A 23,245-nucleotide genomic window follows, 5' to 3' on the forward strand; every position below is an offset into this window, starting at 1 on the left:
GTGGCTTGTAATGTCAGTCCCTCACCAAAGCATGGGATTCTTCCTTAAACCTGTGACAGACTTCTTGGAAGGATTACCCTAGAGGTGAGCTCCTGGCTCTGCCAAATTCACAGGCCAATTCACAGCTCCCGTGGATTTCAACAGGGTTCAGACTTCCCCCACCACCAGCAGCAGGCAAACTCACTTTCCCTCACTGCATTTTCCAGTTAGAGTGTTCTGCCAGCAGAATTACTGCCAAGCAGTCTGGCTTGTCTGTCTGTGCGTGTCCTTTCACCACACAGCCACACAGTCCTGCACGTGGAAAATTAAACCCCTCTGCACATACACACACATTTTAGCCTCATACACTGTGGAGGGGAAAATTACTGAAGCAAAAGAAAAATTAAAAAAAAAAATTCCACACATTTAAAGAAAAATTATTGCTTAAGATGGAAAGAACAGAAAAGTAACCTTGAAACAGTTAACCTTCACATGACTAAAAGCAGTTAACCTTCATCAGAGATCAGATTTCCAGCTTCTGCAGAGGCTGAGCACTCTTGGGGCCTGTGCATGGCATGCAGCATTCTCAAGGACAGCTGGATTTCTGGCATCTCTGGACAAGCTGGAAATTGTAATTGCAATCACAGTGAGCTTCTGTGCCTGGGACTGATAGGCAGACAGTTCCCCCTGCTAAGTGGCTCTGCTCACACTTCCAGCGTGCAGGAGTGGGAAGGAGGGGGAGGCTGCACAAAACGAAGTCTACAATCACTGGAGTTATGTCACCCCTTGTCCCCCACCTCCTGCAACTTGTCAGGGTGGAGTGAAAACCTGTTTGAGCTGGAGCACAGAGCCAGGCAGTGCTTACAGACCCCTCAGGCCAGCTGGAAAGGAGGATGTGTATGGAAATGACAGCAAAAGAGGATAAGGAAAAATGTCTCACTGCTGCCATAAAGGATTTCATTTAATCCTAAACCTGCCCTTTCAACTCAGGTTCAGGATTAACTCTGTTGTATTTCCCAAGCAGCCAGTGGAACAACTGTGGAGTATCTGGATCCAACTACTGTTAGTAGCAACAACTTTTCAGACTTTCAGAAGCATCTGCATGGTCTGTTGAAGACCTGGGTCAAACACTGGGCTGGGCAGGAGCATGATGCGTACAAGGAATTAGAAATATTAAAAAAACATTTCTCCAGTCACCCACATAGTCACATAAGGCAGGATCTTACAAGGAGACTGAGTGCAAATGCACCTGTGTCAGGTGAGAAATTGTGTATCAGAGTCTGTCCACAGCCTCAAGGCTCTGTGAATGCCACCCTGGGCCAAGCAAAGAACCAAAAAGCTTCAGCCCAGAACCTTCCTACGTCTAAAGCCAGCAGTGGAAACCAAGAACAGGTAAGTTTTCTCTCACCTTCTTCACCTGACTAGCCAGCTGTACCTCCAGTGTACTTCCCATCTAGACATACTTGAGGAAACAAAGAAAGCATCTAGGCCTTTGCATATCTCTGTGGGGGTTTCAGCTGAACAGGAGGAAGAATGCTCTAGTCAGCTACATGATTTTTTTTGTCTTCAATCCTCTGAACTGAAGATAAGTTCGGTATTGATATCCTCAAGCTGAGGGCTTGTCTTTACTGTAAGACAGGCGTACAATTTAGAAAAAGCTGTTTCTGCAGCACATCTGAGTGATTTATTAATTTAGTCCATTAGGCCAGACATAAATAAAAGATGTGGGTGTCAGTCCCCTACATGCAGCTTTAATTTGCTTTGCTACATGTCTGGTGGAGGTCACTGTCACTTACCACCTCTGCACTTGGCGTGACAAATGTCCTCCCACGCTCCAAGTGCTGCCACTGCAGACAGCAGCAACTGCAGCGAGCACAGACCAAGCCAGGAAGCCCCTAGATCTTAATTATAAAACCATAAAAGAAACCAACTGCCTCTGAAGCTCTCTTACTAGGAAACAAATGAGAATGGGAAATTTATTTCCAACCATAAATCCCAAAGCCTTCAGTTTAATTTTTCCCAAGTTAACTTTCTCACCTAGCTAAGCAGCACTGCCTTCTATTATTAGCTTCTGGCCCAATATCAGCTGACCACCATCAGTCAAACTGTCTTCATCTCAATGAGCTCAGGGACTCCCAAGGAACTCTGTGTATGCTGACTTGTGCTTGCAGCCTCTAATTATATTCTAACAGATAATGGAGCATTTAAACTCAGAGAGGATAGACTGAACTTGTAAGTGGCTCAAAATCCTGGAAACAACCACGGCTCATAGGATTACTTCCTGGAAACAGCAAGCTTAGAGGAAAGGCCCTCATCAGCTGCCTGTTTCCTCATGACAAGTTTTTTAAGAACATGTTTTTAGCCTCAAAGGCTGTTTGCTATGCTCTCCAACTGCAGCATGTCTTTAGAAGTTATTACATTGTCAGTTGAGTAACTGGCTTGATGTTAAACCATCTGACCAGGCCAATGGCTACTTGACTTATCAGACAATCGTAACAGTCAAACAAATTGAGGCTGAGGAGGGGAAACTGCTTTCCCAAGTGAAATTGTAAGTCCCTGCTCTACCATTGAGTAGCCTCTTCACTGCACATTTGCCTTTTTTCCTCGCTACGAGATTCTCTTCCCTCCACAAAACTCAGGACCATCACATATTCCATTCCCAGCCTTAGGTGAGGAGCAGCATGGAGCTCCCTCCTGATGCCCCTGTGTCTTACTGGTGACTCCCTCCCAGACATCCCTGGAGGCACAGCAGCAGCCAGAGCACTTGCACTGTGAATTCAAACTCCAGCCCCCATTTTGGGGACAGGGGAGTGTGACCTGCCAGAGCAGAAACTGTGCCCTGCAACTTGAGCACATTACCATGCTGAGGGGGAAATCCTTCAGACTCTGTAATTATCAACGTACACCCAGAGGTGTGTGGGGAGATAGGGTAAACCTACACTTTACAAAACAGGAATGGCAACCTGTGTGTGGTGAAAATAAATCCATAGAAGGCCTCCTGTGCAGTCTGGTTCTTGTCAGCTATTACCTTTTTCTGACCCAGAGATGGGGCAATGGAGAGGTCTTTTAAAAACTTTATCTTATTTTCAGTCTCCTGTGAACGGTGAGATGTTGTAATTAACACCATCACAATCAGAAGCCAAATTATTTTGTAATTACAATACATTATGAGCGTTTTTTGACCTATCAGCTTTTGAAACAAAATGCTGCTAATGCTTTTAAACTAATCATCTAGAAATACCCCACACGGGTCCTGCTACAGTACATCTTCCATAGTTCTATTTCTCCAAAATATCTGGTCTATTTGTAAGGCCATGCTTTGAAACTTGTTTCTAGTTCTGTTTCTCTCTCAGCAGTGTCTGTCCTATTCCATGGCCTTTCTAAGTCAGCACATTTTATCTTAGAGTTGGCATACAGATACATACTATGTAAGCCTTCTGTCAGGCTTTGAGAATTCTCTACAAATCCATTTCTTACTTTCCCCCCTCTTTCTTGAATGAAAAAAAATTTCTTTGGTGGCTTATTCAGCATTTGCCATACACAGTGAAGTACACAAGGCACTATCACTAATGTTGTCACTATAAGAATTAATAGATATAAAGGCCAAGGTTATTTTGCAGACTCCAGCTTGTATTGCTGTAGCAGGCACAGACCTACTGCAATGATAGAACCTAAGGATAAACACAGGGAGCAGAGGGAAAGGGCTACCTGGAAATGGGAGGTGAAAGCCTGGAAAATCAACTCTGCTGTGGCTCCCTCAAGAAAAATCCAAAGTCAGGGCTGTGCTTTTGGATGATGGCCAATTCATCACCTCCTGATGGGAGGTGCTTGGCCAGAGCAGGCAGGGCTGACATCAGGCATTATATCATTATAGCCATTACTGCTCCATTAGCAGGGCTTCAGCTGCTGAAATGACAGCCCAGCAGCCAAAATGTTTTTCTTTACACCTCCATAACGTTTAGCAGAATTTCAGGAGCTGGCAGAGCACTGTTAGACTCACATTCTGCCAACATTAGGAGCTTTCACCAGATCTATAGGCAGGGCCACTAACATCTACGCTAGCCATTTCTGTGGCCACTGGAGGATCCCAAATACTCCCTCTGCACACAAAGTGCTGTTTACCAAAGGCTTTCCATTTCCCAGAGCCTTTCTAAAAGGAATGCTCACTTTCACTTACAAGTGCAAGGACTTTCCCCACCCAGGAAGAAATAATTGCTGACAAAAGCACACCTAAAGCAATGACAAAAAAAGAAAGCCAAGGGTGTGACTCTCATAATGACACCTTACCACCAACCTCCTCTTCCTATTCACCACCAACACTGTCAGACCCTTGTTTAAGAAAGAATGTTCACAGTGGCATTCAGCCACCTATATACCTGTAAAAATCTGACACAAATGCTTTTATCCCACAACCGTTATTCATAACACTCTTTTTACTGAAGTATGGCAAATGGATTTTGCTTTCAGATGTGCATTTGAATATTTCCTCACAAAATAAGATTAGTAAACAGTATCCAGTTTTATCAGGATAGCTATACTGACTGAAACCTTGAAGTGAGAACGAGTAAAACATTTTTTTTACTCTAACTCATATTTCAGTGAAAGAAATTTAGGTTACCACCTCATATTTTAAATTTTGGCTTAAATGTTTGAAGTGTTTAAAACTGTCTTTTTTGGGACAGGAAGCAATAGTCGTATTAAAACCATAAATAACGCTTAGGTCATTCTCTTAGAAAATGTATTGTTTCAGGAACTAAATGACTGGTTTAGGAGGTAAGGATGGCAAGAACCTCTGTATAACTGGATGAGTAATTATTTCACAAGAATGAAATTTAATCATCTTCATCAGTGCAGCACGGAAAAGGATTACAAATCACTGCACATATATCAAAAGCAACACTGATAGAAAACATATTATTTCTCCTTATTGCCACTTGTATCAACTAATGATGAAGTCTAATTCCTTTTTATCATGATTAAAAACCCCCTAAGGATTATTTTTAACCTCGAGAACTAAAAACAACTTTAATTTTTCCCTCATCTTGCTACCACTGGGTCAGAGACTCAGGAGCAACTATTAATTTAAAGAGAAACCTTTTCTACTGTAACTGTACAGTCAAAAGTCTCTTCATTTCTGAGCCGTTTATCAGATGTTCTGAGGCAAACACTGGGGGGAAGTGTGGTCCAGTGAACTAAACTGACCTAAGCTGAGCTATGAAACCTCAGACAAGCAACTTGGTCTTTTACCAAGGACCTTATGTTTCTTTGCTTAAAGGTTAATCAGTATCAGAGGAGGAGATATTACAATTACTCCTCCATCAGATCAGGGGTCAGATCCTGCTCTGGTACAAATTGCTCAGTTCCACTGACTTTCATACAGTGATAACAATTTCCTACCTTCAGGCTGGAATCTATCACTGACCACTGACAGCCAGTTCACTGGACCCCACCTCTCTTTGGGCACCTCTGTTATTAGCAAGGCTCTTTGTCCGTTTAGCAAAAACATCTAATACTTGTTATCCCTTTAGTGCAATTAATTCATTTTAAACAGTGCAAAAAAAGCCTTTTTTTATTTATTATTTGTGCAAAATGATTACTGAATGCAACAGAACTACAGAACAATAGAATTATCAAGGTTGGAAGCAATCTAACCAACATAAATGTGCAGTGCTCAGTAAAAAAAGCAGAGGAAATCCCTTCCTCCAGCTGCCTAGGAACTCACACATGAAACAGCTGTCTGGAACACACAAATCCATAACTACACATTTCTGTTCACTTCTAGGTGGAAGAACATACCATAATGGGAGTACCTTCTCTTCTTGTGGCTTACAGTCTCATTAATGCTAACAAATTAGGCCTAGACACTGAACAGATCAGCAAGACTTGAAAGTCATATGTAATGGTCAAGTTCACAAGAGGGACTTACAAAAGAGTGCAAATTTCTATGACTTGTCAAAAAATTGTCGCTGAATAAGATACAGAGATTCATGGAGTCAGTGAGCCTTGATCTTGACACAGAGCTGAAAACTGAGTGCAAAGCCTCTGTGATCATAGAACATTCATGGAAATTACCATCTTGACCTCTTACCCATGGTATTTCAGATTAGTAAAGCAAAAGGACTTCTAAATCCAGCATATTTTATCCCCCCCCCGCTCTGTTATGCTTTGCTGCTGCTGCCAGCTCCCAGACTCTGGAAACACCAAACTGGGGGAGAACCGAGCTGAATTTCTGTTCCTGTGACTTCTAAACCAATACAGACCCACATACATGGCAAGATGTTCCCCTGCAACTCCTCCTCTCTCTTCCATGGCTTTCCTGGCACAGAAAGATACAATACCTAGCCCATGAGAGAGAGAGGTTTTAGTCTTATACTGACAGAAAAAACACTTTATTAGAAAACTCCAAGTACCTTGGGGCACATGCAGTAGAACACCCAGCCCTGCCAGATGCTGTGCACATGCCTCCTTCTGCTGTTGAAATACAAGCAAAGAAAACTGGCAGGAATTTGTCTTCACAGCCTCTGTGGGCTACAGAAAGACACCTCCCCTGCCAAAACCCAAAGATGCTGCTCGTGTCTTACTTACATCCATAAACTCCACGTTGGCTTTCGGACCAGTGGTCTCATTCAGGATCTTAATGGCCACAGGAATCTTTACTGTTTCTCCCTCAGGGACCCAGATGCCCTAGAAAAAGAAAAAAAGGTGTCAAAAGACTAATAAGACAACCATCAGAAAAACTCGATTCAGAGTTACAGCTCTTTTTGACACATTCTGACGTGTTATGCAGATCAGTTAGGAGACTCAGAACTGAGCAGACACAAACTTACAAAATAAAAAAACAAAACCATAGAACTACTCCTTACATCAGAACCAAGTCTGATGTAAAATGAAACATCTTGTATCAGAAAACATTCTAGATTTTCTTGTCCCCAACAGGGTGTTGGGGGGTTGATTTTTTTCCTTTCCTTAGGGTAGAATTTTTCCCGTTGCGTTGCTAAGAATCACTAATGGCTGGTGCTTGAAGCAGAGGGGAGGAGAAGCTCCCTGTCACTGATGGGAGCCTTTGGACAGTGACAGTGTGTGTAGCTGCTGCTTGGGAAAAGAACTCATTTTGCTGCTGCAGAAGCCCAGCTCAGTCCTGTTTTTTTCCGCTGTGGGGTGAGCCTCTGCTCCTGGGAGCAGCCACTGAACTGAGGCCGGTTATCCTTGATTCACTAAGAGGGGCCTGTCACTGTGCTGCTGTTGTCCCAGGCCCCTGCTGCTCCTTCAGCCCTGCTCGGAGGCTTTTTGCTCCTTTACAGCCCTGTGTTTTCGGCCTCAGCTCCGGAGTTCTGGTCAATCTTTTCCCTCTCTTCCCGTGTGGGCCCAGCCGCCATCGCTGCCTGCCCCCCGGGCCGCCCACAGCGCCCCCTGCAGCCCCGGAGGACCATGGCACCGGCCCTGCCCACCGGGAGCCAGCAGCGCCCCTGCTGGCCGTACGCGGAACTGCACCCAAGGGGAAAGCGCCGCGCTCAGGGAGGGTGTTACTGCTTCCGTTTGTTATTAACGCCGGGGTTGGTGTGGTTTGTTCACCTGGTGACACACAGCAGTAAAGAACTGTCATTCCTATCCCACAGATTTGCCTGAGAGCCCCATGAATTTTCTAAATTATCGTAATTTGCATTCTCCATTCCAAGGGAGGCCCTGCCCCTCCCTAGACACCTGCCTTTCAAACCAGGACACAGGGTTTCTAAAGAGCAATAGCAGCATGGCCATCAGGTACGTTTTCTAGTGACTCAGGTAAAATTCTGATACTGATTCGGATAGAATTAAACAAAAATCTGGATTTACTGTCTGGATTCTGATGCTGAAATCTGAAGCTATCAGTAAACTCTCAAAACTGATTATCATCAGGTCATAACATCATGCAGGAACAGAACACCCTGAGAATAACATACTTACGAGTGAAACATTTTGGGGCTGTTTGTCTAAGTACTTAATACCTGAGAATCAAAAACTTGAACTTTCTTGTTTAAAAAGGAAATTCAAAATTAAAATTCACAAACTGTGTGCATCTTGAGATACTTTTCCATCGTTCTTGACTACTGCTGTTCTTGTCAACCTCATGGCATTCACCTCTATCACTTTATTATAATCTAAGTATATTCAAACTCTTTAGTCATAAATCTATTCTAATCTTGCAGCTATAGCAACCTGGTCTGAGCTTCCTTTCCTTTCCTTTCCTCCCCTCTTTGAGGACAGATGCAGGTGCTCTGACCTACCACCTTCATTTGGCAGGTTTGGGCTGCTTCCAAAAGGTTGGGGAATTGGTCTGACTTGCCCACTAAGCCCTACTTCATGCCTCTGACACCTGGACATGATCAGCAGATCTTAAAAAATAAATACTTCTTTAACAGAAGTAGTTTCTCCATTGTAGGTCCCACTCTCCCATCCCAGTCATTAAAGGGTGCCCTGATGTAACTCATCTTTTCTATTAAAATGGAAGAAGAAGAAGTGTTACAGTTCAGGTAATGGCATTGTTTTACTACATTATTATAGCTGTTGCAAGACCCACGTGACACTTGTGAAATGAAAAACAGTGTTTATCCTTCTTTCCAAAAGTGTCCTGCTCTTATGTAAGAGCAGAAGGGCAAACCTTGGGGCTGCATTTTGCCATCAGGACAGTTCAGCCTGTGGAGCCCTCTTGCACATAAAAATGACTGGGGCTGACATGTCTTCATCACCAAAAAATAACATTTGCATGCCACCATTTGAGCCTGAGGATGCATTCCTTGTACACAATTCAAGTATCCTATCTCTCCTAAGGCTCAGGAGCCCACCCATGGGACAGGGCGCTTTGCTGCAATGTAGAACTTCACTACTCCAGTGTTAAAAGAGGGGACATGTGGCTGCAGGGGGAAGACTCACCTTGTACACTGTTCCAAAGGCTCCAGAGCCCAGGACCTTGACTCTCTTCAGCTCTGTCTCCTTCAGGATGCGGAGCTGGGCTTGGTTGGGCGCTGTGCCACTCGGGGTCAAAGGTTCCACAAGCTGTGAAGGAAAATCCAGCAGTCTCAAACGTTGCTACTACAGCAGGCCTCTTGTTAGAGGGTAGAAAGGAGCCCAGACACAGACTCCTTGTTTATCCCAGCCTGCAAAGGGCCCTGGTTTGTTCCTCTGTACAGCTCAGCCATCCTGACTCCAACCATTCCCTGCCTCTGCCTGCACCAAGCTCCTGCTGGAGGTTTCCCTTGCAGCCTCTGATTGCTGCTTATTTCCTGCTGAACTCTGCCTGCAGGGATCAGTGTGCAGCCTCTGACTGCAGCTTTTCCCCAGCCAGACTGTGACTGCAGGTTCCACCAACAGGCTCTGGCTGCACACCCACACTGACCTCACTGCAGGGATTCTCTCTGCCCAGGAGCCTGCTGCTTCATGAGCTTCTACATCCCTCTTTCTCAACGCTCCTCCTCCTTCAGAGTTCCTTCATAACAATTCTCCCTCACTAGCTAGCCCACTCCCTTTTATCTCATTTACCTTTATTGGACACAGCTGTGACTCATTAGGGGCGAGGCTGCAGGTAATTAAGACAGCTGTTAATTGTTAGCAAGTCCGGGGCAAGATCACCTGTATTCCCTTCCCCTAAACATGAAAACCCATCAGAAGTTTATAGTGAGACCAACCAATCCAAGGAAACACTGGAACAAGACAGTGGTCGAGATCTTGGAAAAATCTTGGAGAGATTTTTCATCCTCAAAAGCAAACCAGCAACAGCACAAAACCAAGAGAACAGATAAAGCAAGTCCTCACTCAAACACAGTAATTTCCACCAGAAACCACATGATGGAATTATGAACTGGAAATTGAATTGGTGTCAGAGTAACACATCCAAGGACTTTTGATAATGGAGGCAGTATAAATATTTTCTACATGACAGAAATATAGCATTTATTATCAGTGTACCACATCCTATTTTTGCCCATTTTAGTGTCTTTTAAGTTGGCCATATTTCTTTTTAATGGCCTGGACTAAATGGCTCATCACATTCTTATTCTGTTTTGAGGAAGGGAGGATTTTTCTGAACTTCTGTTTTTTACCACACAGGAGGACAACTTTAGAGAGAAAACACCTTAGAGCAGAAAACTAATTTATAACAGCCACTAATTTACTGCAATTAAATAATTTGCTCAAGATGTCCCAAGAAACTTTGTAAATGAGCCACAATGGCACATTCAGTTAAAAATGCTCTTAGATCTCATACCATCTCTGCCAGAAAAACAATGCTTCTTCAAAAATAAATAAAAAATACACGTAGAGGACAACACTCAATACAACACAAGAAAAACATTCTGTTCCTTTACAAGATGAGGAAAATAACTCCGGGCTCCTCCTACTCAAATTGCTTTGAAACCACTACAGCATTTCAAAGCTGCCTGTTTACAAGGCTAAATGCAGCATGCTCTGCAGCTTGAGAACTACTTCTATGGCTCTTTGGGCACCATGAACTACTTAATTTGTTGACCAGACTAATTAGTTTTGTTCAGGTAGAAATCCCAGTATCTGGCAATTAACAGGTAAGAAAACATAACAAAAACCAAACAGCAACAAGTGGAGTGTTTGCTCTTTCCTCCCTCCCACTTCAGATGTTCAGTATTTATACCATGAAAGAACGGTTTACTGTAAAGGAAAATCAGGCACACTGGCAGCACATTTCTAGATTTTCAGTTTGTGAAGGAAGAAAAGAGGTTCTGTGCCTCAGCCCACCAACACAAAATGTCAGGGAGAGGTCGGGATGTGTTGTGGGGATCTAAAGCCAGGCTCGTAGAGTTTTATGGAGAATGATCTACAGCGGGAGTAAATCCTGTTACAGCCTCCAGCTAGAAAGAGAGACTTCAACCAAAGCTATTTGCTCATGTGTTTATTTCAGGATCCTCTTAATTTACCCTTCAGTTTCTCAGCCAAGACAGCAGCTTCCCCACATGTTCAGTAGGAGGCCCTGGTCTCTCAGGACTATTGCCAGCCGCAGCTTTTATCTAACTAAATGAAAAATGAAACCCGGACTTCAAAGCCAATGCAAGGAGAACCACCAGCTTAAAACAATTTATGCTTAAGTAGGGGCTGATACAATGGCAGGATTTATTCATCTAAAGGCACTCAGTACGGTTAAGCTTTCTATACAGCTGAACAGTGTTTAACAAGCAACACAAATTCTAGCCAAACATGAAGATACTTGTGCAAACAGACTGGGGATGCATAAATCATTTACTCCCAGGCTCTACAGTGAAGATGAGTGGGAGCAGAACCCTTGGAACAGAAGAGAAAGCAGCACTGTTAATAATGTCTTATCAAAGAGTCACTAGCTAACAGCATTTCCAAGCTTTATTATCTTACAAAGGGGCACCCTAATTTAAAAATACCATCATTTGCCAACTGCCTCAAGTATGGGACTGAGGAGATGGCAGTAATCACCTTTGCAGTAGCTGACAGATACACATTTAATGGTATATTTAAATACACTTCCTAGATTGCCCCCTTCACTAACGACACTTCAAAGAGCAGGATGAAGCCATCACAGCACTCTGTTATATAGCTCTGCCGCATTTTTTTGCCAGTAGAACTGCGAACTTCAATTGGTTAAGCTTTGTGAAGTATCTTGGTTTAATAAAATACATAATTATTACATAATCATTACTGATACTTACTGATCATCGCAGGCTTTGACAAAATCTGGATTACAAAGGCATTGTAGGCACTAGGAACAGCAGTAACTCAGAACATCTGCCATTAGTCAGGAAGTTTGTACCAGAGCTTGCTGAAGGAATTTACTTTAGCTTTAAATTAAACAGGGCCAGAATGAAACTGTAATATTAAAGCATGAGAGCTGCTAAATGTACTGATGAACTGGGATAGAAGCTCAGTGGAGAGTTGAGAAATCTGGTGGGACACGCCTTCTTGTATTCATGGGGGAACTCTTCTTGGTCTTCAGAAGCCATGAATCTGTACAGTGTGCGCAGAAAATCTGGAATAACTTTGCTCACCAGTTTAGTCTGCACAAGTAAGCAAAAGGATTTCTACAGGCCTCTCTGGCAACTGGCGACCTGAACACCTCTAGTAGGAAAGCAGAATGTCTCTGCATGCCTCCCCGAGCAGCCTGTGAGCTCACCTCAGTCTCCAGGAACCTTCTCAGTGCTCTCTTCTTCTTGATGCTCTTGCGCCGAACGTAGACGGCGAACGTCAGGCCCATGATGACGATGATGAAGAGGCCACCAATAACTCCTGCAGCGATCAGGGGGGTTCTGGCAATCAGAATCAGAGATTTTACTCTCACAGCTAGGGCCAGAGACCAAAGAATGCTTGGCTACATAAAACACAGTCACATGGGAAGCTTACTAACTGCCTTATGACTGGAATCCCAGCCCAAATGGAAAGTCAGGGCAAACACATTGACACATGGTAGGAATTTGCTTGTTTTTAATCATGACATTTAATCATGACACCAATTCTATCTTTGTTCACAAGCCCCCATGCACATGTGAGGAGTCGTGTGGACAAGGAAAACACAACATGCACTTTGATGGCAAATGCAAATCTGCAGTGGCAAAATGAGGACACAGGTATCTGCAGTTTCCTGCAAGAGATCTGCCTACGCTGACTTTGGCTGCACCCACACCATGCAGGAGTCACGGGCTCCTGCATTCAGAGGAAAACAAGCCAATGAAAAATTTCCAGGCTACCAACACAAAGTGCCTTCCTGAGCATGGAGGAAGTGAGAGGGAACTTCACAGGCAAGATCTGGAGGTCACCTGCACAGGCAATGGACAAATCAGGCTCCCTCCAGAGAAAAACCCAAAGCAGTACTCTAAATTAGGCATTTTCACAGCATGCCAACAACTTACCGACATGAACACACTCACAGCATTTAACATCCTTCCACCTTCCAACAATGGCTGGACAGTTGCTGAAAAGATGGGTGAAAAGATGGGTAAAAACATAGCGTGACAAGTGCAGAGTGTGATGGTGCTGAAACCATTGCCTGGTAAGCTCAGGAAATAGATTACCTGTTGTCAAGATTGTGGAAATGTCACTGCTGTGCTCTAAAAGCCTCCCTCAGTTACATCTGAATGATGATGAAAGGTACATTACAGCCTATTAATGAAAATGTACCACACAGCTATGGAAAATTTTAAATAGTCTCCCTCAGAAATACTAAATTGTTTTATCCAACCCTTTATTCTTCTTCTTACAACCTTTCCTGAAGCAGTGCCATCTCACCTGCTGTGCTGCATGAGGCTGTGTCTACATTACCTCTGAGGAAGCCTCCTACTCTCACATCCAGTGTTTAAAGCACCACTACCACAATTTCCCAGGGTAAACACAGGAACACAAAGGCCCATTGCAGTTCACAGACTTTATGATGGAAACTCTACGCTTGCAAATAAAGGCAGGGGAATGTTGTCTGCCTGGGAAACAGGTTATGGTGTTTGAGGAACACGAGGCCAGTACCACCTCCACCTCCTCCTCCAGCCTTAAAACACACTGCCCTTTCTAACCCCAGTAGTTACTCTGTGATTTTGAGCACAGAGCTTAAGGAATCTGGCATGCCCACCCCAAACAATGCTCCTCTTTGTTTCCATGTCTTTCTACACTGCTGATGCAAGAAACTCTTTAGTAGGCAGTTATGAAAAACACTGGCCACCGAAAGCCTTCTGTGGAGCTTGTACTGCCTAATGCTCTTGAGCAGAGGAATTTTTTAAATTCACTTTTATGCTGTATGAACAGTCATATAATTTTTAACAAACACCACCAAATCACAGACTGACTAAACAGGCAAGAGAACTCTCAGCTTTAAAGTGCATATTAATAACTAGCATAACAGTTGTCAAAGTAAGTAATTGCAGTTTTATAGTACTGTGTACTCTAAAAGTAGTCCAAATAATATTTACATGATAGACTGTAATAAAGAAATGGTTCTAAAGGGGACATAATAAGTAATGAAGAAAATAAAATGAGGTTTGTAGCCTTTCTATTGTTACAGAGTACAAGGGGGGATCAAAATGGATCTTTATGATTCATCATGTGAACTCTCACTGACTTTGAAAGAATGTCCTCATTTTTAGTAGGTAATTGAAAAACAGGAAATCATTTTCAATTACTTCACTAAACAAGCATTTTAGTTGCTAATGTGAAATATGCTATACTGTACCTGAGTTTTCAGGAGGTACCACCTAAACATGTTATCAAGCCAGCTTAAAAAGGAGGCATGAAAGGGATAGTACAATGTGCAATAAAGGAACATATTTAAATGCTAAAAAAATCAGTGAAACACAGAAAAAGCTGTATTTTCCACTCAAATAGTGATCAGTCGCCTTGACTCCCAAATCCATCACCCTTGCATCAAATCCTGTCAGTCACAAACATCCCAGGCTTGGATATGGTCACATACCCAGCAGCTTCTCCTCTCTCTGCTGCTGAGCTAAGCCCCAAAGTCAACAATCCTGTGGTTTATTTGCTCCAGGACCAGATGCCAAGTCTGTTATCACTTCACCACTGCTTTCAACCACGTGTGGATGATTTCCTAAACCCAGTTTTCAGGGTGCCACCCCATCACTGGGGTTTGTTGGGTTTGCTTTGCTTTTTCTCTCTGTTCTGCTAATATCAACAGTTCTCCTGCCTCAGTTCTCTGCTTATTTTCATGCTTGCAGAGCCTTACCTTTAATACCCTGATGAATTCCAATAAGCTGTTTACCTTTCTGCTGGGACATTGCTGGGGTTGTTCAACGCGGATCCCTGCAAGGTGGCACTGACCAGAGCTGCTGCTGAAGTCACAAAACCTTCTCCCATTTGGTTTATTTTAATCTAATCATTTTTTTTTGCACATGCACCTGACAAACTGTTTGGCTTCACAGGCAGCTGGACACACAAATCTCCTTTTCTCTAGTGGTATTAAGGGCTTAATCCACTTACTTTTGTTACATTGCTGTCCCACAGCCACCTCCACGACTGTAATTCCTGACATTTGCCCCCCTCAAACTACTGCCCATTTAAAACTAATTCCATGAGCAATGCTGATGAAACAACAACAACAACAAAAAATCATTATCAAAAGCCCCCATCCTGTTAAAGCAATTTTTAAAAGCATGGAGGACTGAAAAGGCTCAGAAAAGCTGAAGTCAAGCAAGGAGAGGTAATTTCACGTCAGTCCTGCCTGTCCAGCATAATTAATGGACAGCCAAAAGTCAATCCTAGCTCACATTTCTTACTGTCCCACCACTAATCCACCAACAGGAAACTCCTGATACAGCCTCTGCTTTCCTTTACACACTGGAAATCTACTCCACAGCATGGAAACAATCTCTGCTAGGTGCTTCTGGATTTTCATGCTCATGAAAACAGGCTTAGCAGTCCAAGAAATCTGGCCCTGAATTATAGTTCAACCCCATGTAATTACTTTGCTATCCCACATCCCTCCCCCAACTGAGGAGAGAATACCCAAGTAGGAAGTGGAAAAGGCATCAGTTGGAGAGGCTGTGGGAGGAAAAAAACCCCACAACATGAAAATCTTGCCTCTAACTAGAAACTGTATATCTGTGGCTAAAAGTTGAAAGAAAGATTCCAGTACTCCCTTTGGAGCAAGTATTCATGTATATGTATTTCTTTTCAAATGTGTACTGTGTTTTCACATTTAGAAACACGTAACACCGACTCCCCACACACCAAAACTGACACTGAGCTCAAAGTCAGCATTCCAGGATGGACAAGGATGCTCATACCATTCCATCCACTCCCAAAGATCAGGAGATCTGCAATTCCCACAGTGCCCTGAGATCAGGTATTAAAGCCTAGTTACTGATTTAGATGAGCACACGGTCGGTCTCACACTCTTGAAAGAGGAGAGGAAATCGAGTTGTGGCCCATGGAGTAAAGCTGACAAACACCACCTGTTTCTCCACCCTTGGCATTCACCCACCTGGTATGAGATGTGAAGAACCTGAGCTTTGAAGACAAGCTGTTAGAAGGCTGCAAGTTCCTCTATCAGTTTTCTCCTCCTTGAGTTTTTATCTCTATAGCCAAACAGGATTCTTTATAACCCTGAGTGTTTGCTAAGCAGTTCCTTCTCGTAAATCCTTGTTACCGAGGTGTTATTTTTTCCTGATGGTTGCTTCCCACATTCTGCATTCCTCACCCCTTCCATCAGTGGGGGTTCCAGCCAACTTTGAAGCTGCCCTTTCAGAGATGTGATGGATTCTGCTAATCCTGGGGTGATAATCTCAGTATTTAAAATATACAAGATAAACAACCAGGCTGGGAAGCAAATTTGTGGATGTTTCAACAGCCTCTCTCTGCTGTGCAAAGACCTAAAATCTTTACAATAGTTTTCAGGCCCAAAAGCATAAACAATAGTGGGCTGAAGAGACAAAACAAGAATGATGGGACTTCATACCCATAAGCTGTAATTAGACAATTAAACCCCAATATGCAAATGGACCAAAACTTATAAAAATGTGAGACCTTGTGACTGGCCGTCCATTTTTGTGACTATTTTAGGACAGCCACAACATCCAGAGTGCCTGGTGTTCACCCCAGGGGTGGCAAGCATTCATCTGATGTTATTCACATCAAGACTGCTTTGCATTATACTCTTTTTCAAGAACAAGGCAGCCTTCCCCCTCTCTCCTCCTGATCTGAGGGTGTTTGAATACCGATAAATGGCCCTATTTATGGGCAGATTAGGAGTTCTAATCATGAGTAAACAAATTTTAACTCACAGCCGATCTCACAGTTACACAATTACTACCAATTCCACATTTAATCCAGAGATGGGCAAACTCTCAACGAGCCACAACTTTTCAACGTGCAAAATGACCTGAGGGTTGCAGTCTGTGTCTGGGTCCCCTCAGCACTTAAACATCACCAAAGAGCAGACGCAGCTTTCCCTTTGGCCAAGGCTCATGTGGACAAACACTGGTGACAAAACTGCTTTTTCCTTGCCCACACTGGTTCTTGTATCAATGCCTGTAAAGGCAGGGTCTACTCACACCTCTTTTTTAAGAATGGTGGAGTCCCCGTTTTACTCAGCAAAGTAAATGAAGATAGAGAAAAAAATATTAGGCCCAGCTTTGAAAATCAATACAGCCTAACATTCTACACATTCATATGTATTGATTAAAAATCGATGGCATTTTTATTACCACACACAGTGCACAATGGATTTCTCTAAAACTGGTTTTAAATCTGAACGGCATAATTCAGAACTACCACTCTATTATGTTTTCACTATAAATTACTAAGAACTCTCAATTTTAAATCCCTGTTATTACATCTGACTAGGAATAATTACAGAAATCTCTGGGATTACAGCATCAATATCAAAGTTTTCTATGGGCTTCTCCTCCTCTAAAACAGAAAAGTCCCAATAAAATCTCTTGCACCCCTGCCATTTTTAGGCTGAGATTTTTCTTTTCTGCCTCAACTTAAATAAGAAATGCTATAGTTAAGAGCTTGAACAGTGACTCTGTTTTGAGGCTTGTGCCTTAAATAAACAGATTAGCATTCTTTTTAAAATATGCCAAGTCATGCCCCATATAATGTAGATTGATTTGCCAGCAACACAAAGCCAGTTAAACCTACTAGACTGGACTCACAGGTGAAGCCAGTTCAGCAAGTAAAAGAGCAATCTGCTTTATAAAGCTGTCCTATTTACCATTTTCTTTGGAAACAATAATATCGTGCTTTATCAAGGAAACTAGAGCTGTAATGAGCAGGGATGCTGATGGGCTGCTCTGAAACCAAAACCATCAGCATAAGCTCAAAGAGTTTCTCCCTGCATAAAGAATTCCAGTTAGAAGCAATCAACTCAGCTTCTCTGCAACAGTGGCAGTCAGCTGGCCCATCATGCCTGTGTACATGAGATTATTAATTAAGAAAACACACTTTTCTGCAATAAAAACACAGCCTGTCTGCTGTTCAATTGCTGTCTGATCCAGGAGCACCCCAGAGCAGCACAACCCACGGCAGGGCCTGTTCCATCACTTGAGAAACACAAGTGATGTGTGTTTTTCATTGATTAATGAAAATTAAATCTACAGGTACCAAAACATCCAGTTTTGAGCTGGGTCTCATAGCTACAAACTGTAGCTCACAACTGGAGCACACTGCTCTGCACTAAGTTTTTATAAGTACAAAGAATAGAGAACATGAGGGAAAGTTCAGGAGTGTTTTTAAATAACTATCAGGAGAAAAACTCTTTGAATATTGTGCTCCGCTTTTTGTTATTTTTTTTAAACACTTTGTGGATTCCGCTGGTGGAAAGTGCTTGTAATTCACTTAAGTTGTGTTAAGTGTTTGCTGAAATTGAGCTATTCAACAGAAGAAATACGTAAACTCACACATGACTGTGCCTGTAGACTGCACAGGTGGATTGTCTACCTCTAAGGAGCTGCAAGGAGGTTTCTCTAGCTCATGGCCTTCATTTTTACTTTATTTCCCAAATTAATATCTTTCCTCAAAAAATGCATTGATTTCTCTTCTTACACCTGCCTTTTCTGAAAGCAATCATTCAGAATCTTTAAGGAGCACAGAGCAGATATTGTGTTTAAATGTTGAGAACACCAGACTCCTTCCTGTTCCAGCTTTGAGTTACTTGGGACAGCAAGCATTTGCTTTGTCAAGCTCCAGGAATATTTCACAGCAGAGAGCCTTCAAGGCTTGTACTTGGGGACCTGACATTCTGAACCAGACTCCTTCCTCTGAAGCTTTATGACTTTATGTTTCTCCTTTATGAAGAAGAACTCTGTTCATTGAAGAGAGCCCCAACCTCTGGCCGAGCACCTCTCCAAGGGGAACAAGCCCCTGCACATAAGGGAACAGTAAGACTAAGGTACAGCACTAAACACTGGCAGAAAAGAAAAACTAAACACCAAAATGGAAAGAGGGGAAATTTAGATTACATATATGGAATAAATTTTTCCCTGTGAAGGTGGTGAGGCCCTGGCACAGGGTGCCCAGAGAAGCTGTGGCTGCCCCTGGATCCCTGGAAGTGTTCAAGGCCAGGCTGGATGGGGCTTGGAGCAGCCTGGGATAGTGGAAGGTGTCCCTGTCCATGACAAGGGGTGGAATGAGGTGATCTTTCAGGTCTCTTCCAATGCAAACCATTCTCTGATTCTAGGATAACGAAATGGGACATGATAAAGAGATGAGAATAGAACTATCACACTCTGTTCCCAATGGTGCCTTGGGAGGGCTGACCTGGAACAGAGACTGGGCAGAGGTAGAGAATAAAGCAGGTATTTATTGAAGGGCCTTAAAGGTACACCTTGGGCAGGACAAGAGCCTGGCCAGGGCTACACCCAAGGTGGACCCCAAGTGGTCACAAAACAGATGACCAGTCATGCAGTCTCATACTTCTATAAGTTTTGGTCCATTTGCATATTGGGGTTTAATTGTCCAATTACAGCTTCAGGTTGTGAAGTCCCATCCTTCTTGTTTTCTCACCATTGTTTGTGCTTTTGGGCCTGAAAACTTGTGACCATTGTCCTTGGTCTGCAGAAGGAAAAGTATTTGTTTTGTCCCCCTGCTCTGTGAAGAGCTGAGTGACACTTAATATGAGGCTCAGAACTGCAGCCCTGGGCAGCACAGAATCTGAAAAACATGAAAACTAAAACTCAAGGCATCACCAATCTTCAAGTTTCTTGTCATATCCAATATTTTTTTCTGTAATAAGAGCTTATGTGGGTTTCAGATGAGGTTTTTCAACAAGTGGTGGCATTAAAGCATCTTTTGGAGCTATGTTTGAGATGAGAGTGCATGGAGGATTTGTAGCAGGATGTCTTTGGAAATATGCATCCCTATCTTTCATGTGTTACGTACATTCATGCACACCTACAGTTAAAAACCTTTCTTTCAAAGCCTAAATCAAAACAGTCACACTTCACTCTGCCCTGGCATGTTTATATAAATATAGCATTTGAGACATTTATTAGAACACCAGTTACAGCCATGATGCTGTTCACTTCAGCACAGACTTTAGTTACTCATCACTTGAGTTCTAAATAGGCAGAATTTATCTTTGTGGAGCATAGCAGGGAAGAAATTCAGCCAATGCTCATAAATAGAGAGAAAAATTGAAGGCAGATAAAGTGTAGGGTATAAGGAATTTCTTTGAGTATGCCTGATGCTGCTTTTGGATTTATCACAAGTGTTTTACTGGAATAGCATACTGTCTAAACATCCCACACACATTATATCAACCACTAGAAAATCCCATTTGCTTACTGGGCAAAAAGCACATATAAAACTGACATCCTGTTCCTGATACAGGTTTGTACAGGATCACTCCTTACACAATTCTATGCCCAAAACTTCTTCTGGGTTAATAACTTATCAGTCACTTCCCAGTCATTCTTATGTTACCAAATGAACCAGAGAGAAACTCTGGAGTATCTTGCAACTCCTTTTAATTCTAACTTAAGTCTAATGACGGCCAGCATTCCCCCACAGGCCATTCTAGGAAGAAAAGTTCAGCACAGAAGCCGCAAACACACCCACTGTCACTGCTCTCTTCTGTCCCCACAGCCAGCCAAAGGAATCTCATCCACTTTGTGGAAAGCAGCCTCTGTGAGCACCATTCTGCTCTCAGCTCTGCTGACCACAGGGTTGTGTTTGTTAAGAGCAGCCCCAACTCTCCAACTGCTCTTTTGTCATGGCTGTTTTATAGTCCACATCGAGGAAAATGATAATTTAGGAAAATTGGTCTTTCCTTCTCCCAAATTTCTATACGACAGAACATTCCAGATTTTACTGCTTTATCTCTGTAGCTTCTAAATGTTAAAGAAACTCATCTTCTGACAGCTGCTGAAATGCCAGAACAGAACAGGCCAAGCATCTGGGGAAACAGTGATCCAGCTTAAAAATCCTTTTTTCCTCTTTCAATCACAACCCCCTTCCTTTCCCCATCCCACCAAATCCCCACACCTAAGTACCAGTGCTTTGGCAGGCAGTGGATCCTGCTGACTTTTTGTGCCTTTTAGGTCTCACAGAGTCTGAAGCTCGTTAGAGGTCAAGAAAATTAAAAAAAAAAAAAAAAAGCCCAAGGAGAGAGAATGCTTCAATACTATTTTTTCCCCCTGCCTCTGTCATGCAGGACAGAGGGATTGCTTCTCATTCCACCTCAAAAATATATGTATTTGAAACATTTAAGGAATCAGCAGCACAAAAAGGCTGATGAAACCTTGAGAGGGTATATACAAACATATTGATACAACTATAGGTTTTGGCTTGCTTTCTCAGTGATACCCTCCTACTCACTGGAAGCTTCCTGGAAACTGCTCCCCTGTTTTAAAAATCCATTGGTTAGAAGATGACTCAAACATCTTGAAGTTTGGAATTGGCAGCCCTGATCCAGGAAATGAAAGCAGAGAGGATTCACCCCGAGCAGAAGTGAGACAGCACTGAACTTAGCCTGCATCCCAATTATTCCCATGCAGAGGACATCACTGCCACTGAGGGAGGGAAAAGCCTATCTATGGGAGATGGGACAGTTTTCAAGCAAGGATATTAGCTCTTCAACCTGTTCTCTGTCACTTATCCCTGCTGTGATTGAGACTATGCATATTAACAACTAGTGGTCCATTTTAATGCAGGGATGCTTTTTACCTTTTCTTTTTCTCCCTTCATCGGTCCATCGGGGGCAGGGGAAGATGTGATTTACTTCTGAAATTTGCACATGTTTTTTAAGGAAGGCTGTTTACTCAAGCAGAGCAATGCCCATGGATACAGACACCACTGGCATATGAACTGAAAATATCCCCATGGCTGGTTCAAGCCTGATGGGTCTGGCCACTGCCATGCTGCTGAGCTGCCCTTCTGGAATTACACACCTTCCTCCAGTCTACCACATCACTGCAGTTTGCTTCTGTCCCAGCAGCCTACAGGATCTGCATTCCCTGGCCCATGTTCCCAGCATTATTTCCTGATCAGTTTGCAGATGAACATACCAAATCACCAAAAGCAGGGACTGCACTCTTGTCTCCTCTTCAGCATGACCTACACTGACTTTGGGCCTACAGATTCCAACCTTGCAGGACTAATTTGAGCAAAAGAAATGGTAACGAATAAAACTACATCTTCCATCCTTTTGCTTCCTTCTGCTTTTCCACTGTTACCACTTCTTCTCACTCATGTTACGGTGCTTTACAGCTTCTGTGCCTTCTGAGACATATCTACTACCTAATTTCAGTGACAGCATCTAAACATTTTATTGGATTTATGACAACTATGAGTTTAAATGGAACAGTGAATACAGTAAGAACATGTAACAAAAATCCAAGTGAGCATTTTAAGAGATGTCCAACACTGGTGCATTGCTTTGAAATCCTGTGTTTCCAGAGGACATGCTATGTCACAGGCAGAGTACTGGGAGTCCAAGACAAATTGTTTGAGGAAAAAGTTCACACTTTTTAATGAAAAGGCTGATTGCATTTCAGAGAGTTTTCCTTTAGGCATTACTAGAAAAACTTTGTATCATTGACAGATCAGGGATTACATCATGACTGGACCATGTTTAACCAAAGCTTGGTCCTTCTCCTGATGGTGTATTTGTTCTCAGATTTCTGCATAAATGCCACAACTCTTCAGTATGAAAACTAGTACCTCTGCTGAGAAATGTACCACAACAGGCAAACACAGTTACCTCCTCACAACCCTCTGCCAAAGAAAAGCTCAATCAGAACTAGCCAGCCCCTGCTCTTCACATTATCCCATAACCTTTCCCTGCCTGTTTTACCATTTGCTCAATCTCAGATAACTACAGAAATCATTTTCGACATTATCTTCTATTGATAAAACAGCCAATACGTCTGCAAATGATCTTGTTCACCAGCAAGTGAAGATGGTGTCATTAAAAATTTACATCAGATTGGGGAAAAAAAAAGGCATGAAGCTTTTTGACAATAGTACTGATAAGATCTGAACGAGTTTCTCGTCTCCCCTGGCAAAGGACAGTCTGAAAACTTAGAATTTTACCTGACCTAAGAACACGTGAACACAACAGAAATCTTGTGTAGTCATGTGGAACTCTCCCTCTGTGCCTCACTCGCAGCTGACAGGAGCCAAAGCCCAGGATTCAGCAGCTGGATTTGCTTGTCTGTGTCCAACTCAGTACTCTGAATCAAATTTCAAAGGACATTCTAGCTTAGACCACGAGCCAAGAGCTGATCACAGCTGGAAGCTACTGCCACAGACATGGAAGTGTCCTGTCACGTGGCAGGAGCAGCCACACCACCCTCTGCCTCCA

General features: G+C 42.9%; 1 protein-coding gene across 1 annotated transcript in view; it reads right to left on the minus strand.

The window, feature by feature from the left end:
* Positions 1-23,245, minus strand: part of ERBB4 (erb-b2 receptor tyrosine kinase 4) — a 376,355-nt gene that overhangs the window by 94,346 nt on the left and 258,764 nt on the right. Inside the window, exons 17-19 of the mRNA XM_066322426.1 lie at positions 12,119-12,251; positions 8,887-9,009; positions 6,565-6,663 (exon numbers count right to left, since the gene is read on the minus strand). Of these exons, the coding sequence (XP_066178523.1) occupies positions 6,565-6,663; positions 8,887-9,009; positions 12,119-12,251 (355 nt within the window). The remainder of the gene's footprint in view (positions 1-6,564; positions 6,664-8,886; positions 9,010-12,118; positions 12,252-23,245) is intronic.

The sequence above is a fragment of the Sylvia atricapilla genome, chromosome 7, assembly GCF_009819655.1.
Source record: "Sylvia atricapilla isolate bSylAtr1 chromosome 7, bSylAtr1.pri, whole genome shotgun sequence".
In the NCBI taxonomy this organism is placed as follows: domain Eukaryota; kingdom Metazoa; phylum Chordata; class Aves; order Passeriformes; family Sylviidae; genus Sylvia; species Sylvia atricapilla.